At 36.5% G+C, this 15,815-nt stretch overlaps 1 protein-coding gene across 6 annotated transcripts in view; it reads left to right on the forward strand.

Moving 5' to 3' along the window:
* SBF2 (SET binding factor 2) overlaps window positions 1–15,815 on the forward strand; it is a 489,641-nt gene that overhangs the window by 289,329 nt on the left and 184,497 nt on the right. For all 6 annotated transcript variants that reach the window (XM_061147798.1, XM_061147803.1, XM_061147799.1 and 3 more), the window contains 2 exons: window positions 1,031–1,140; window positions 3,349–3,498. In XM_061147798.1, the coding sequence (XP_061003781.1) occupies window positions 1,031–1,140; window positions 3,349–3,498 (260 nt within the window). The remainder of the gene's footprint in view (window positions 1–1,030; window positions 1,141–3,348; window positions 3,499–15,815) is intronic.

Here is a 15,815-nt window from a genome sequence, read left to right on the forward strand (position 1 = left end):
AAGTAAGATTGATTTCCTGATTCGGATAAAGCACTATAGTTAGGTAAGGTACCACCATTTGGGGAAGTTGGGTGATGAGTGCATGGATCTTCTCTGTACTAATTTGTAACTTTGTGTAGGCTCATAATTATTTCAAATTTTTTAAGTTTAAAAAATTGTTTGAAGAATGTAAAATTTCATATTGATGAAATGAAAGGAAGGCCAAGAGTATGGTATTATGGCTTTTCTTGTTAGGTAAGAGCAATCATAAAATATAAGGCTTAAGAATTATAGCTACTACCTGATTTGTACAAATGATATTGTGTAGTTCTTTGTGAAATTATACTTTTTATTTAATAAATACTGATTTAATTTATATCTTCTAGTATTCTTTTAATAAGTTACATTTGTTTTAAGTAATTTTAGCTTATGTAGTACACTAGAATTATCCAATCTTGTAAAGTTGACAGGTACTAAGTTCACAGAACCGAAAAGTGACTCTCCCAAGTTTGTAAAGCAATTCTTTGGCCATGATCACTTTTGTTTGTGTGCAGCGCTTCTTCAGGCCACCTATACTCAGATTTTTATAACCTAATTTTTTGTGGTATGTGGTTTTTCTTTGGTAATATGTTAGAAATATCAGCTTCTTTTCCTGTTAGTAGTCAGTCCTCTTACATATGAGCATTAGCTTGTACCTGACACATTTCTTACCTGTTTGTTTACAACTAAAGGTTAAAAAAAGAGATGTTTAGCTTTGCTTAATAAAATTTTACTGTGCAACGTGAATTAATTTGTGTAAGAGATAAGTACAGTATTAGCATCTATCCTGTGAAATTATCCTCAATAAGCTATTGATTAGCCTGTCACTTCACAACATAGAAATGTAATCAAAGTGATGAAGTACCTTCAGTGTCATGTAACATGGGGGAAATAAAGGCTTACGTTTTTGTCATGTAAACAGAGTCATATAAACTGTAAACAGTAATATTCCCCTTGCTTTTATTATTGCCAAAGGAATTTAATTTGTGTTTTCTTTATATCCCTTTAATAGTTTCAATAATGGATAAAGTGACAACAGTTTTCAACAGTGCACAGAGATTGGAAGTTGTTAGAAACTGCATTTCATTCATATTTGAAAATAAAACATTGGAGACTGAAAAGGTAATAAAATGCCATCATTCCGAAGTAAACATTCATCATGTCCCTTTCAGATTTCTGTGTTTAGCTTGCCAACTGACCTCTCCTCTATTTCCATACCTTTTCCTTATAAAGTATTCTATCATTGTTTTTATCATTTTAAATGAACAGTGTCTAAACTCTTAGCCAAGCCTGAAATATTGATAGTCATTCCCACCCCCCCACCCCCCCACCCCCCCGCAAAACTTTTAAACATTGTTCATTTAATTCTATTTCGGCATATTATTTAGAAACTTCAGTCAGTTCAGTTCAGTCCCTCAGTCATATCCGACTCTTCACGACCCCATGAACCACAGCAAGCCAGGCCTCCCTGTCCATCACCAACTCCTGGAGTTTACTCAGACTCATCTCCATTGAGTCGGTGATGCCATTCAACCATCTCATCCTCTGACGTCCCCTTCTCCTCCTGCCTTCAGTCTTTCCCAGCATCAGGGTCTTTTCCAATGAGTCAGTTCTTCACATCAGGTGACCAAAGTATTGGAGTTTCAGCTTCAGCATCCGTCCTTCCAGTGAACACCCAGGACTGATCTCCTTTAGGATGGACTGGTTGGATCTCCTTGCAGTCCAAGGGACTCTCAAGAGTCTTCTCCAACACCACAGTTCAAAAGCATCAATTCTTCAGTGCTCAGCTTTCTTTATAGTCCAATTATCACATCCATACATGACCACTGGAAAAATCATAGCCTTGACGAGGTGGACCTTTGTTGACAAAGTAATGTCTCTTCTTTTTAACATGCTGTCTAGGTTGGTCATAACTTTCCTTCCAAGGAGCAAGCGTCGTTTAATTTCATGGCTGCAGTCACCATCTGCAGTGATTTTGGAGCCCCCAAAAATAAAGTCAGCCATTGTTTCAACTGTTTCCCCATCTATTTGCCATGAAGTGATGGGACCGGATGCCATGATCTTAGTTTTCTTAATGTTGAGCTTTAAGCCAACTTTTCCACCCTCCTCTTTCACTGTCATCAAGAGACTTAAAAACATTTAAAATATAATTTTATTACAAAAAAATCTAGTTAAAGCAAGTAATGAATTATAAAAATTGTGGTCTTCATTTAAATATGCCTTTAATGTGTGCTTTAATAGCACATTTTCTTGCCTTCTTTAATAAAACATATTAAACATTAATGTCACCTTTTCTTAGTGACTTGTCATAGTTCTGAGCATTTGTTACATGGGGCTAGTAAAGCTTGTGAAACAAAGTTTTTATCCAGTTCAGTTCAGTCGCTCAGTCGTGTCCAACTCTTTGCGACCCCATGAATTGCAGCATGCCAGGCCTCCCTGTCCATCACCAACTCCCGGAGTCTACCCAAACCCATGCCTATCGAGTCGGTTTATCCACTTAATGACTCTTAAGTCTGTGTTTTGAGTTTTTTGGAATCCATTTTTTCTTATGATTGAGTATTAAACAGACTTTCTTTTGCTTCTCTTGCTTTCAATTTTCACACTGTTTCTTGTGCCCCTTGTAACAATAGTAGGACTTCCTACTCTGTCTTTTCCTTCCTTCTTATTTGCTCCTTTGTTCTCATGTTTTCAAAGTTAAATAAGCCTATTATTAATACTACTTTATGTAAAGTAAATCAGGCTCTAAAGATGAACTGGAAGAGGCATTCTTGTGGGTGAAGAAGTGGAAGAGTTTTAGTATGTAAACTCAGAGATTTCTATTTGTTGCTCTGAGTTTTTTCCTTCTTAATTATGCTTTTGAAATAGAAGGGACTGTAGAATTTTCCAGTCATAAATTAAAACTGAGTAGTGATTAAGTTGCTAATCACTATAAAAGAATAAAATCTCCCGTGATTCTTGTCATTTTAGTTTTTCCCTCTATTCTTGCCACGGAGATGTGGCCAGTTATGAAAGAACATGTCAAGTATCCATGGTTTTGACTCAGAATCTGAAGCAGCAGTTATTTTGGTGGCCACAGTTTTGATAAGTTTTTTTTAATGAAGTTTAATGGTTTTTAAATGTATCACATAAACTAGTCTTGTTTATTTTCATGCTGCCTTACAAATTTAAAAAATCACTATAAATCCATGTTGTCCTTAACAGCAAATCAACCCTTTTCTAATTCTAATAGCTCTGTTAAATGGTTTACAGGATGTGTATGAGTTAGCGTGATTTAAAGTTATTTTTTTTCCAGTGAAACCTCCTGCTCATGTCTGCCTCTTATGTCCTCAGACCCTTCCTGCTGCACTGAGAGCCCTTAAAGGAAAGGCAGCACGACAGTGTCTCACTGATGAGCTGGGTTTACATGTTCAGCAGAACCGGGCAATACTAGATCATCAGCAGTTTGACTACATAATAAGGATGATGAACTGTACTCTACAGGTAACTTTTAGTTCTTTCAAATTTCTCTTCTCATTTGAGAATAATACTTTTTTCCCCAGGCAGTTCAATAATTACTAGTATATCAGGTTCTTAAACCTTCCACATCTGATAACATGAAGAGCTGATATTCGTAGCATTTCTGTTACAAACACTTATGTATTGCTCAGCATAAATATTAGGAGTTTTTTTATTCTTCCTTTTTTTTTCTTGAAAAATACTAGGTTATTTAACTAGTTCTATAAGTAAGCTTTCTGAAGTGAAAAGTCATCTTTGAAACATTCAGTTCTGTATTGCTTAATGTTTATATTTTTGTTATCCCTTTTCAGTCAGTTTTCAGTTGTACTGTTAAAATAGAGGGCAATGAATGGTGGGTAATCCAAATGATAAATTAATTATTCAGTTCATAATCTATTTCTTAACCTATGTATATGGGTATTAATTGTATCACTTTTTTCCTTGGGTTATGGTTGCTTTACAGTGTTGTACAACAAAGTGAATCGGCTATCTGTTTATATATATATATCCCCTCCCTCTTGACCCTCCTTCCCACCTCCTCCATCCCACCCCTCTAAATCATCCCAGAACACGAAGCTCAGCTCCCGGCATTATACAACAGGAACAACAGGTTCCCACTAGCTATCTGTTTTACACATGGAGGTGCACATACATCAGTCCCCATTTCCCAATTCATCCCTCCCCCAACAACCCGCTCCATGCCTACACTTCCATTCTCCATGTCTTCGTCTCTGTAGATAGGTTCATCTGTACCATTTTTCTAGATTCCACATATATGCATTAATATACAATATTTGTTTCTCATTCTGACTTAACTTTACTCTGACTCTGGGTCCATCCTGTCTGTACAAATGACCCAATTTTGTTCCTTTTATAGCTGAGTGATATTCCATTGTGTATATGTTCAATTCATTTCAGTTGCTCAGTCTTGTCTGATTCTTTGCAGCCTCATGAAGCACAGCACACCAGGCCTCCCTGTCCGTCACCAACTCCCGGAGTCCACCCAAACCCATGTCCATTGAGTCAGTGATGCCATGCAACCATCTCATCCTCTGTCGTCCCCTTCTCTTCCTGCCCTCAATCTTTCCCAGCATCAGGGTCCTTTCAAATGAGTCAGCTTTTCGCATCAGATGACCAAAGTACTGGAGTTTCAGCTTCAGCATCAGTCCTTCCAATGAACACCCAGGACTGATCTCCTTTAGGATGGACTGCTTGGATCTCCTTGCAGTCCAAGGGACTCGCAAGAGTCTTCTCCAAGACCACAGTTCAAAAGCATCAATTCTTAGGCTCTCAGCTTTCTTTATAGTCCAACTTTCACATCCATACATGACCAGTGGAAAAACCATAACCTTGAATAGACGGACCTTTGTTGACAAAGTAATGTCTCTGCTTTTTAACATGCTGTCTAGGTTGGTCATAACTTTGCTTCCAAGGGGTAAGCGTCGTTTAATTTCATGGCTGCAGTCACCATCTGCAGTGATTTTGGAGCCCAGAAAAGTAAAGTCAGCCACTGTTTCCACTGTTTCCCCATCTATTTGCCTTGAAGTGATGGGACCAGATGCTATGATCTTAGTTTTCTGAATGTTGAGCTTTAAGCCAACTTTTTCACTCTCCTTTTTCACTTTCACAAGAGGCTCTTCAGTTCCTCTTCACTTTCTGCCATAAGGGTGGTGTGTCATCTACATATCTGAGGTTATTGATATTTCTCCCGGCAATCTTGATTCAAGCTTGTGCTGGAATCCAGCCCAGCGTTTCTCATGATGTACTCTGCATATAAGTTAAATAAGCAGGGTGACAATATACAGCTTGACGTACTTCTTTTCCTATTTGGAACCAGTCTGTTGTTCCATGTCCATTTCTAACTGTTGCTTCCTGACCTGCATACAGGTTTCTCAAGAGGCAGGTCAGGTAGTCTGGTATGCCCATCTCTTTCAGAATTTTCCACAGTTTATGGTGATCCACACAGTCAAAGGCTTTGGCATAGTTAATAAAGCAGAAATAGATGTTTTTCTGAAACTCTCTTGCTTTTTCAAGGATCCAGCGGATGTTGGCAATTTGATCTCTGGTTCCTCGGCCTTTTCTAAAACCAGCTTGAACATCTGGAAGTTCACGGTTCACGTATTGCTGAAGCCTGGCTTGGAGAATTTTGAGCATTACTTTACTAGCGTGTGAGATGAGTACAATTATGTGGTAGTTTGAGCATTCTTTAGCATTGCCTTTCTTTGGGATTAGAATGAAAACTGATGTTTTCCAGTCCTGTGGCCACTGCTGAGTTTTCCAAATTTTCTGGCATATTGAGCGCAGCACTTTGACAGCATCATCTTTCATGGTTTGTTTATATGTACCACATCTTATTTATCTACATCTGTTGATGGATATTTAGGTTGCTTCCATATCCTCCCTGTTGCAAATAGTGCTGCAGCAAATGTTGGGATTGCTGGATTCTATGGTGCTGTGTGCTGTGCTTACTCATTCAGTTGTGTCTGACTCTTTGTGACCCCATGGACTGTAGCCCGCCTGACTCCTCTGTCCATAGGGACTCTCCCGGCAAGAGTGTGTTGCCATGCCCTCCTCCAGGGGTCTTCAACCCAGGGATTGAACCCAGGTCTCCTGCCCTGTAGGCAGATTCTTTACCGTGGGAGCCACCAGGGAAGCCCATGAATACCAGAGTGGGTAGCCTGTCCCCTTTCCAGGGTAACTTCCTGACCCGGGAATTGAACTGGGGTCTCCTGCATTGCAGGCAGATTGTATGGTAGTTCTATTTTTAGTTTTTTAAGGAACCCCCATACTGTTCTCTATAGTGGCTGTATCTATTTACATTCCTACCAACAGCACGTGAGGGTTCTCTTTTCTCTGTATCCTCTCCAGCATTTATTATTTGTGGATTTTTTTGATGGTGGCCATTCTGTGAGGTAGTAGTTTTGATCTACATTTTTCTAATAATTAGTGATGTTGAGTATCTTTTCATGTACCTCTTGGCCATCTGTATGTCTTCTTTGGAGAAATGTCTACTAAGGTCTTTCTTATGATACACATTAATGTCTTAGGGTACTACTGTTATATTTTTTTGCAGGGTGTACTTATCTTTTCAAACGCATTTCAGATAATATCTTTCTCAGAAATTCTAACTTAAAAGCTAGAATGAAAAATGTAATCTTGTAACAAGCACTTTGTGGTTTGTTAAAGCAAATTAACAAGATAAGAGGTAATTCACCTCTACTGGAAATAAATTCTTATTTTAGAGTGTAAGAGACTAGCTATAATAGTTTATCACATCAAACATTAAATGCATCCTAAATGTTTACCATTTGGATATAAATTAATGTAAGTATGGTAGAATACTTCTTCAGAATACTGTTCAGCTACTAAAATAAAATAGGTAGCTCTATAACATGTACCTATAGGAAAAAACTTCTGTTACATGTTTTGAGGTGGGCACACAGAAAGATACATAAGGTAGTGCTTAGTCACTCAGTTGTGTCTGATTATTTCTTTGCAACTCCATGGACTGTAGCCCACCCGGCTCCTCTGTCCATGGGGATTCCTTCGGCAGGAATACTAGAGTGGGTTGCCATGTCCTCCTCCAGGAGATCTTCCCAACCCAGGGATTGAACCCAGATCTCTTGCATTGCAGGCAGATTCTTTACCATCTGAGCCACCAGGGGTACATAAGGTAGATATAATTCTATTTTGACCTAAAATTATATGTATGTATGTATATTATAATGAAAATCTAGAAGGATATTTACACTAAATCCTTAGTAATGATTATCTCTGACATATACAGTTTAGAAGAGTTTTGACTTCCATTTAAACTTTTCTCTGCTTGAAACACACACATACACATAAGCATAATTAAATTATCTAAAACATATAACAAGGATTTTTTATAACAGAAAAGGATTCTCATTTTTGTAGGAAGGAAATTATTGAAACTTTATGAGAAGAATAAGACATAATTTGTTTGCTGTAAAAATCACAAGTCTTCAGCTACTTCTGTTCCTTTCTTTCAGTTACTTTGATACTGTCATTACAGAGAACAAAAGAATTTGATTAAGAGATCTAGGTTACCAGAAGTCCTAAAGTTAGATAATATCCTGGCTCCCTCTACCTGGTGATAAAACTGAAAAAACTATTTTAGGAGGCTTTTTTCCATTTGTATTTTATGCACTGTAATTAACTGAAGAACTACATTAGAAGGCTTTCTCTAAACTTAATTTTAGTATAAACTAATTAGTAATTGATTACAGAATAACCAGGTACCCTTGGGCTAGAAAAATACTCCTTTTCATTTGAATAATCATATTCTGTCAGGGGAAGCTTGGGTTTGTTGTTGTTGCTGCTTCCAGTTGCACCTGCACTAATGAGCTCTTAATGTTTTGTAATTCAGTATTTCGTAAAATTAGATCTTGTCTTTGTTCCATTATAGAGAGGCTCTTTTCAGTTATAAATGGGTTCATATGTGACTTTTATTTTAATGAATCACTTATTTACCAACTTGGGATTTATTAATATTTATATACTTGTTACAATACTTGTGGGGATTTAGCATAACATTCTGAACATTTTTTTTACAAAAGCATAGAGTTTCAAGGCTGAGAGGCCAAACATCTGTGTTGGTGTTTTAAAATAGAAACATTAAATGAACTAAGTTTTAGGTAGTGATTCAAAAACTTTAGTAATTTTTGCTTGTCTTGAAGTTATCCTGTAGTTTCTGTCCTCAAGGGAAAATTAAATGGAACATGAGTACTGCCAAGAGGTTATTTTGTTTATCATGTTCTTTCAGTGCCAAGATAATTTTTTAAAGGACTGGTTTATGGAGATTATAGGTTATTTTCTCATATCAAATAACTGATCTTATTTTAGTTTTTTTTTTTTAATAACTGAGATTACTATATATCTCTTCAAAAATATCATGGGTTTAACTCTTTTTGTTTTAGCAGATATATAATTTTTACATGTAAGGTCTTAGCTAAGATCTTTTAATGGTAAATCATAACTTAAAAACCCAGTGGAGCACTCCATTTCCAGTCTTATAATAATAAACCGCAGGGTATGAGGCACCCTCTCACTAATGTAGAAATAGATCTTAGAAAATTTCAACAGCAAAAACCCATGATTTTTATATATCATTTTTCCTAAGAAGAAAAGGAAATCTCTAAAAGACCTCTCCTCTATTCTCTAGAATAAGATACGTAGGGAAACCCAAATTCTGAGTAATTAGCAGTTGGGGAAACCAGATACATGAGCTCATTTAAGTCTTGACTTCTGTAAAGAGAGCTGGTTGAACCTGAGAGCTTTATTTACCTCAGGGTAGGACACTGGAAGAAGAATGAAATAATTCCTCTTCAGTGGCATACCCCTTACCCTTGCCTCCAGAAGAAGAAATATAAATGTTTTTTAGAATTTATTAAATTCAGCCCCAATTTAGGCAGTCAGGGTTCACACTGATAAACTTTAGTAAGATGTGAAGTCACAATTTTAAAATAACCAAATACCAAAGAAATGAGCCAGTGTGAAATAGTGTTAACAGAAACAAACAAAAACAGATTGAAGACCTCATAGGCTTTATATATTGGAATTATCCAATTTGAATATATAATAATTAAAGTATTTAAATAAAGGATTGAATACAAAATAAGCAGATAATAAGAAACTAACAAGATGGCTAGATAAGTTTAGATTATATAATCAGTAACGTAAAACATCAAAGGATATGGAAGACCCAGTATCATTAATATGTCAGTTCTCCACAAAGCAACCTATAGCCTGAATGCAATTCCAGTAAGAATTGCAGCAAACTTTTTCTTAGAAATTAACTGGATGATTCCAAAATTTATGCAGAAATGCTGAAGACTTAGAGTGGCCAAATCAATCTTGAATAAGAACAAGCTGGAGGACTTAACCCTCCCTGGTTTCAAGACTTACTATCAACCCACAGTAATCAAGATAGTATAATACAAAAAAAAAAAAAAAAGAAAAAGATAGTGTAATACTGACATGTCAAATAGATCAGTGGAAAAGAGCACCCAGAAATTAGACTTGCATTTATGGGAAATTTGTTACAGAGCAATCCAGTTTGTTACAAAGCAATCCAATCAGGGGAGGAAAGTTTTTTCCACAAATAGTGCTGGAAAAGTGAATATCCATATGAAAGAAACTGAACCTCAACCTCTACCTCATATCAAACAGAAGGATTAACTTGAGGTAGAGCAAGGACATAAACATAAAATAGAAAACCACAAAGTTTTTAGGGGAAAGCATGGAATAGTTTCATGGCTTGGGAATTTAATTAATAATTAAATTATTAATTGAATCTTTTGCCACTTATAATTTCTATAACTGACAAAAGTTTCTTAGGTCACAAAAACTGATAACCAAAAAAAGAAAAAAATATGATTATACTTCCTAGAAATTAAAACATATGCTTATCAAAAGACAGAATTAAAAAAATGAATATTGAAGACTAGGAAAAATTATTCCAAATATATATGTGACAAAGACTGATGTCATGGTTATATAAAGAACTCCTACAACTTAAGAAGAAGCCAAACCATTTTTTGAAAATGGACAGCTTAAACAGACACTTCACAAAGTAAGATATGGAAATGGTCATGAACTAGTCAGTGTCAGTCATCCAAGAAATGCAAATTGAAAGCATTATGAGATAATATTATATAACTACGAGTATGCCTAAAATTAGAAATATTGGTAATACCAAATGTTGGTGGGGGTTTTTGTTTTATTTTTTTTTTTAATTTTTTTTTTTAATTTTAATTGTAGGCTAATTACTTTACAATATTGTGGTGGTTTTTGCCATACATTCACATGAATCAGCCATGGGTATACATGTGTTCCCCATCCTGAACCTCCCTCCCACCTCCCTCCCCATCCCATCCCTCATGGTCATCCCAGTGCACCAGCCCTGAGCACACTGTCTCATGCATCGAACCTGGACTGGTGATCTATTTCATATATGATAATATACATGTTTCAGTGCTATTCTCTCATATCATCCCACCCTCGCCTTCTCCCACAGAGTACAAAAGTCTATTCTTTACATCTGTGTCTCTTTTGCTATCTCACATATAGGGCCATCATTACCATCTTTCTTTATGTGTTAATATACTGTATTGGTGTTTTTCTTTCTGACTTACTTCATTCTGTATAATAGGCTCCAGTTTCATCCACCTCATTAGAACTGATTCAAATGCATTCTTTTTAATGGCTGAGTAATATTCCATGGTGTATATGTACCACAGCTTTCTTATCCATTCATCTGCTGATGGACATCTTGGTTGCTTCCATGTCCTGGCTATTGTAAACAGTGCTGTGACGAACATTGGGATACATGTGTCTCTTTCAATCCTGGTTTCCTCGGTGTGTATACCCAGCAGCAGTATTGCTGGGTCATATGGCAGTTCTATTTCCAGCTTTTTAAGGAATCTCCACACTGTTCTCTATAGTGGCTGTATTAGTCTACATTCCCACCAACAGTGTAAGAGGGTTTCTTTTTCTCTGCACCCTCTCCAGCATTTATTGTTTCTAGACTTTCTGATAGCAGCCATTCTGAGTGGCGTGAGATGGTACCTCATTGTGGTTTTGATTTGCATTTCTCTGATGATGAGTGATATTGGGCATCTTTTCATGTGTTTGTTAGCCATCTGTATGTCTTCTTTGGAGAAATGTCTGTTTAGTCCTTTGGCCCAATTTTTGATCGGGTCACTTATTTTTCTGGAATTGAGCTGCAGGAGTTGCTTGTATATTTTTGAGATTAATTCTTTGTCTGTTTCTTCATTTGCCATTATTTTCTCCCATTCTGAAGGCTGTCTTTTCACCTTGCTTATAGTTTCCTTTGTTGTGCAAAAGCTTTTAAGTTTAATTAGGTCCCATTTGTTTATTTTTGCTTTTATTTCTATTACTCTGGGAGGTGGGTCATAGAGGATCCTGCTGTGATTTATGTCGGAGAATGTTTTGCCTATGTTTTCCTCTAGGAGTTTTCTAGTTTCTGGTCTTACATTTAGACCTTTAATCCATTTTGAGTTTATTTTTGTGTATGGTGTTAGAAAGTGTCCTAGTTTCATTCTTTTACAAGTGGTTGACCAGTTTTCCCAGCACCACTTGTTAAAGAGATTGTCTTTTCTCCATTGTATATTCATGCCTCCTTTGTCAAAGATAAGGTGTCCATAGCTGTGCGTTTTTATCTCTGGGCTTTCTATTTTGTTCCATTGATCTATAGTTCTGTCTTTGTGCCAGTACCATACTGTCTTGATGACTGTGGCTTTGTAGTATAGTCTGAAATCAGGCAGGTTGATTCCTCCAGTTCCATTCTTCTTTCTCAAGATTACTTTGACTATTCAAGGTTTTTTGTATTTCCATACAAATTGTGAAATTATTTGTTCTAGTTCTGTGAAAAATACCTTTGGTAGCTTGATGGGGATTGCATTGAATCTGTAGATTGCTTTGGGTTGTATACTCATTTTCACCATATTGATTCTTCTGATCCACGAACATGGTATATTTCTCTGTTTATGTCATCTTTGATTTCTTTCATCAGTGTTTTATCGTTTTCTATATATAGGTCTTCTGTTTCTTTAGGTAGATTTATTCCTAAGTATTTTATTCTTTTCATTGCAGTGGTGAATAGAATTATTTCCTTAATTTCTCTGTTTTCTCATTGTTAGTGTATAGGAATGCAAAGAATTTCTGTGTGTTAATTTTATATCCTGCAACTTTACTATATTCTGGAGAAGGAAATAGCAACTGACACCAGTACGCTTGCCTGGAAAATCCCATGGACAGAGGAGCTTGGTAGGCTGCAGTCCATGGGATCACAAAGAGTCAGACATGACTGAGAGACTTCGCTTCACTTCACTTACTATGTTCATTGATTAGCTCTAGTAATTTTCTGGTGGAGTTTTTAGGGTTTTCTATGTAGAGGATCATGTCATCTGCAAATAGTGAGACATTTACTTCTTCTTTTCCAGTCTGGAGTCCTTTTATTTCTTTTTCTTCTCTGATTGCTGTGGCCAAAACTTTCAAAACTATGTTGAATAGTAGTGGTGAGAGTGGGCATCCTTGTCTTGTTCCTGACTTTAGGGGAAATGCTTTCAATTTTTCACCATTGAGGATAATGTTTGCTGTGGGTTTATCATATGTGGCTTTTATTATGTTGAGGTATGTTCCTTCTATGCCTTCTTTCTGGAGGGTTTTTATCATAAATGGCTGTTGAATTTTGTCAAAGACTTTCTCTGCGTTTATTGAGATAATCATATGGTTTTTATTCTTCAATTTGTTAATGTGGTGTATAACTTTGATTGATTTGCAAATATTGAAGAATCCTTCAATCCCTGGTATAAAGCCCAGTTGGTCACGATGTATGATCTTTTTAATATGCTGTTGGATACTGTTTGCTAGAATTTTGTTAAGGATTTTTGCATCTGTGTTCATCAGTGATATTGGTCTGTAGTTTTCTTTTTTTGTGTCATCTTTGTCTGGTTTTGGTATTAGGGTAATAGTGGCCTCATAGAATGAGTTTGGAAGTTTACTTTCCTCTGCAATTTTCTGGAAGAGTTTGAGTAGGATAGGTGTTAGCTCTTCTCTAAATTTTTGGTAGAATTCAGCTGTGAAGCCATCTGGTCATGGGCTTTTGTTTGTTGGAAGATTTCTGATTACAGTTTCGATTTCTATGCTTTTGATGGGTCTGTTAAGATTTTCTATTTCTTCCTGGTTCAGTTTTGGAAAGTTATACTTTTCTAAGAATTTGTCCATTTCTTCCAAGTTGTCCATAGTTGCTGATAGTAGTCTCTTATGATCCTTTGTATTTCTCTGTTGTCTGTTGTGATTTCTCCATTTTCATTTCTAATTTTGTTGATTTGATTCTTCTCCCTTTTACTCATGATGGGTCTGGCTAATGGTTTGTCTATTTTATTTATCTTCTCAAAGAATCAGCTTTTAACTTTGTTGATTTTGGCTATGGTCTCCTTTGTTTCTTTTGCATTTATTTCTGCCCTAATTTTTATGCTTTTTTCCTTCTACTAACCCTGGGGTGCTTCATTTCTTCTTCTTCTAGTTGCTTTGGGTATAGAGTTAGGTTATTTATTTGATTTCTCTCCTGTTCTTGAGGTAGGCTTATATTGCTATGAACCTTCCCCTTAGCACTGCTTTTACTGAATCCTATAGGTTTTGGGTTGTTGTGTTTTCATTTTCATTCGTTTCTATGCAAATTTTGATTTCTTTTTTTATTTCTTCTTCTGTGATTTTTTGGTTACTAAGAAGTGTGTTGTTTAGCCTCCATATGTTTGTATTTTTAATAGTTTTTTTTCCTGTAGTTGACATCTAATCTTACCGCATTGTGATCAGAAAAGATACTTGAAATGATTTCAATTTTTTTGAACTTACCAAGGCTAGATTTATGGCCCAGGATGTGATCTATCCTGGAGAAGTTTCCGTGTGCACTTGAGAAAAAGGTGAAATTCATTGTTTTAGGGTGAAATGTCCTATAGATATCAATTAGGTCTAACTGGTCTGTTGTATCATTTAAAGTTTGTGTTTCCTTGCTACTTTTCTGTTTAGTTGCTCTATCCATAGGTGTGAGTGGGGTATTAAAGTCTCCCACTATTATTGTGTTACTGTTAATTTCCCCTTTCATACTTGTTAGCATTTGCCTTACGTATTGCAGTGCTCCTATGTTGGGTGCATATATATTTATAATTTTTATATCTTCTTCTTGGATTGACCCTTTGATCATTATGTAGTGTCCCTCTTTGTCTCTTTTCACGGCCTTTATATCAAAGTCTATTTTATCTGATATGAGTATTGCTACTCCTACTTTCTTTTGGTCTCCATTTGCATGATATATCTTTTTCCAGCCCTTCACTTTCCGTCTGTATGTGTCCCTAAGTTTGAGGTGGGTCTCTTCTAGACAGCATATATAGGGGTCTTGTTTATTTATCCATTCAGCTAGTCCTTGTCTTTGATTGGGGCATTCAACCCATTTACATTTAAGATAATTACTGATAAGTATGATCCCGTTGCCATTTACTTTGTTGTTTTGGATTTGAGTTTATAAACCTTTTCTGTGTTTCCTGTCTAGAGAAGATCCTTTAGCATTTGTTGAAGGTCTGGTTTGGTGGTGCTGAATTCTCTGAGATTTTGCTTGTCTGTAAAGCTTTTGATTTCTCCTTCATATTTGAATGAGATCCTTACTGGGTACAGTAATCTGGGTTGTAGGTTTTTTTTGTTTCATCACTTTAGGTATGTCCTGCCATTCCTTTCTGGCTTGAAGAGTTTCTGTTGAAAGATCAGCTGTTATCCTTATGGGGATCCCCTTGTGAGTTATTTGTTGTTTTTCCCTTGCCGCTTTTAATATTTGTTCTTTGTATTTGATCTTCATTAATTTGATTAATATGTGTCTTGGGGTGTTTTGCCTTGGGTTCATCCTGTTTGGGACTCTCTGGGTTTCTTGGACCTGGGTGGCTATTTCCTTCCCCATTTTAGGGAAGTTTTCAACTATTATCTCCTTAAGTATTTTCTCATGGCCTTTCTTTTTGTCTTCTTCTTCTGGGACTCCTATGATTGGAATGTTGGGGTGTTTGACATTGTCCCAGAGGTCTCTGAGATTGTCCTCATTTCTTTTGGTTCCTTTTTCTTTTTTCCTGTCTGCTTCATTTATTTCCACCATTCTATCTTCCACCTCACTTATCCTGTCTTCTGCTTCAGTTATTCTACTGTTGGTTCCCTCCAGAGTGCTTTTGATCTCAGCTATTGCAGATTGACCCTTTTTTATTTCTTCTAGGTCTTAGTTACACTTTTCTTGCATCATCTCAGTCCTTGTCCATTTTGTTTTCAAGATTTTGGATCATTTTTACTGTCATTATTCTGAATTCTTTTTCAGGTAGACTCCCTATCTCCTCCTCTTTTGTTTGGTTTGGTGGGCTTTTATCATGTTCCTTTACCTGCTGAATATTTCTCTGCCTTTTCGTCTTGTCTAGGTTGCTGTGTTTGGGGTGGTCTTTCTGTATGCTGGAAGTTTGCAGTTCCTCTTTATTGTGGAGGTTCCTCCCTGTGGGTGGAGTTGGACTAGTGGCTTGTCAAGATTTCCTGGTTAGGGAAGCTTGTGTGGGTGTTCTGGTGGGTAGAGCTGGATCTCTTCTCTCAGGAGTGCAATGAAGTGTCCAGTAGTGAGTTTTGAGGTGCCTGTGGGTTTGATGTGACTTTTGACCACCTATAATTTTGTGCTCTGTGTTATGTTCCTGCATTGTTGAAGAATTAGCTTCATATGTATGTTTTGAAACTTGTTG

The sequence above is a fragment of the Dama dama genome, chromosome 1 (genome assembly GCF_033118175.1).
Source record: "Dama dama isolate Ldn47 chromosome 1, ASM3311817v1, whole genome shotgun sequence".
NCBI classification, from domain to species: domain Eukaryota; kingdom Metazoa; phylum Chordata; class Mammalia; order Artiodactyla; family Cervidae; genus Dama; species Dama dama.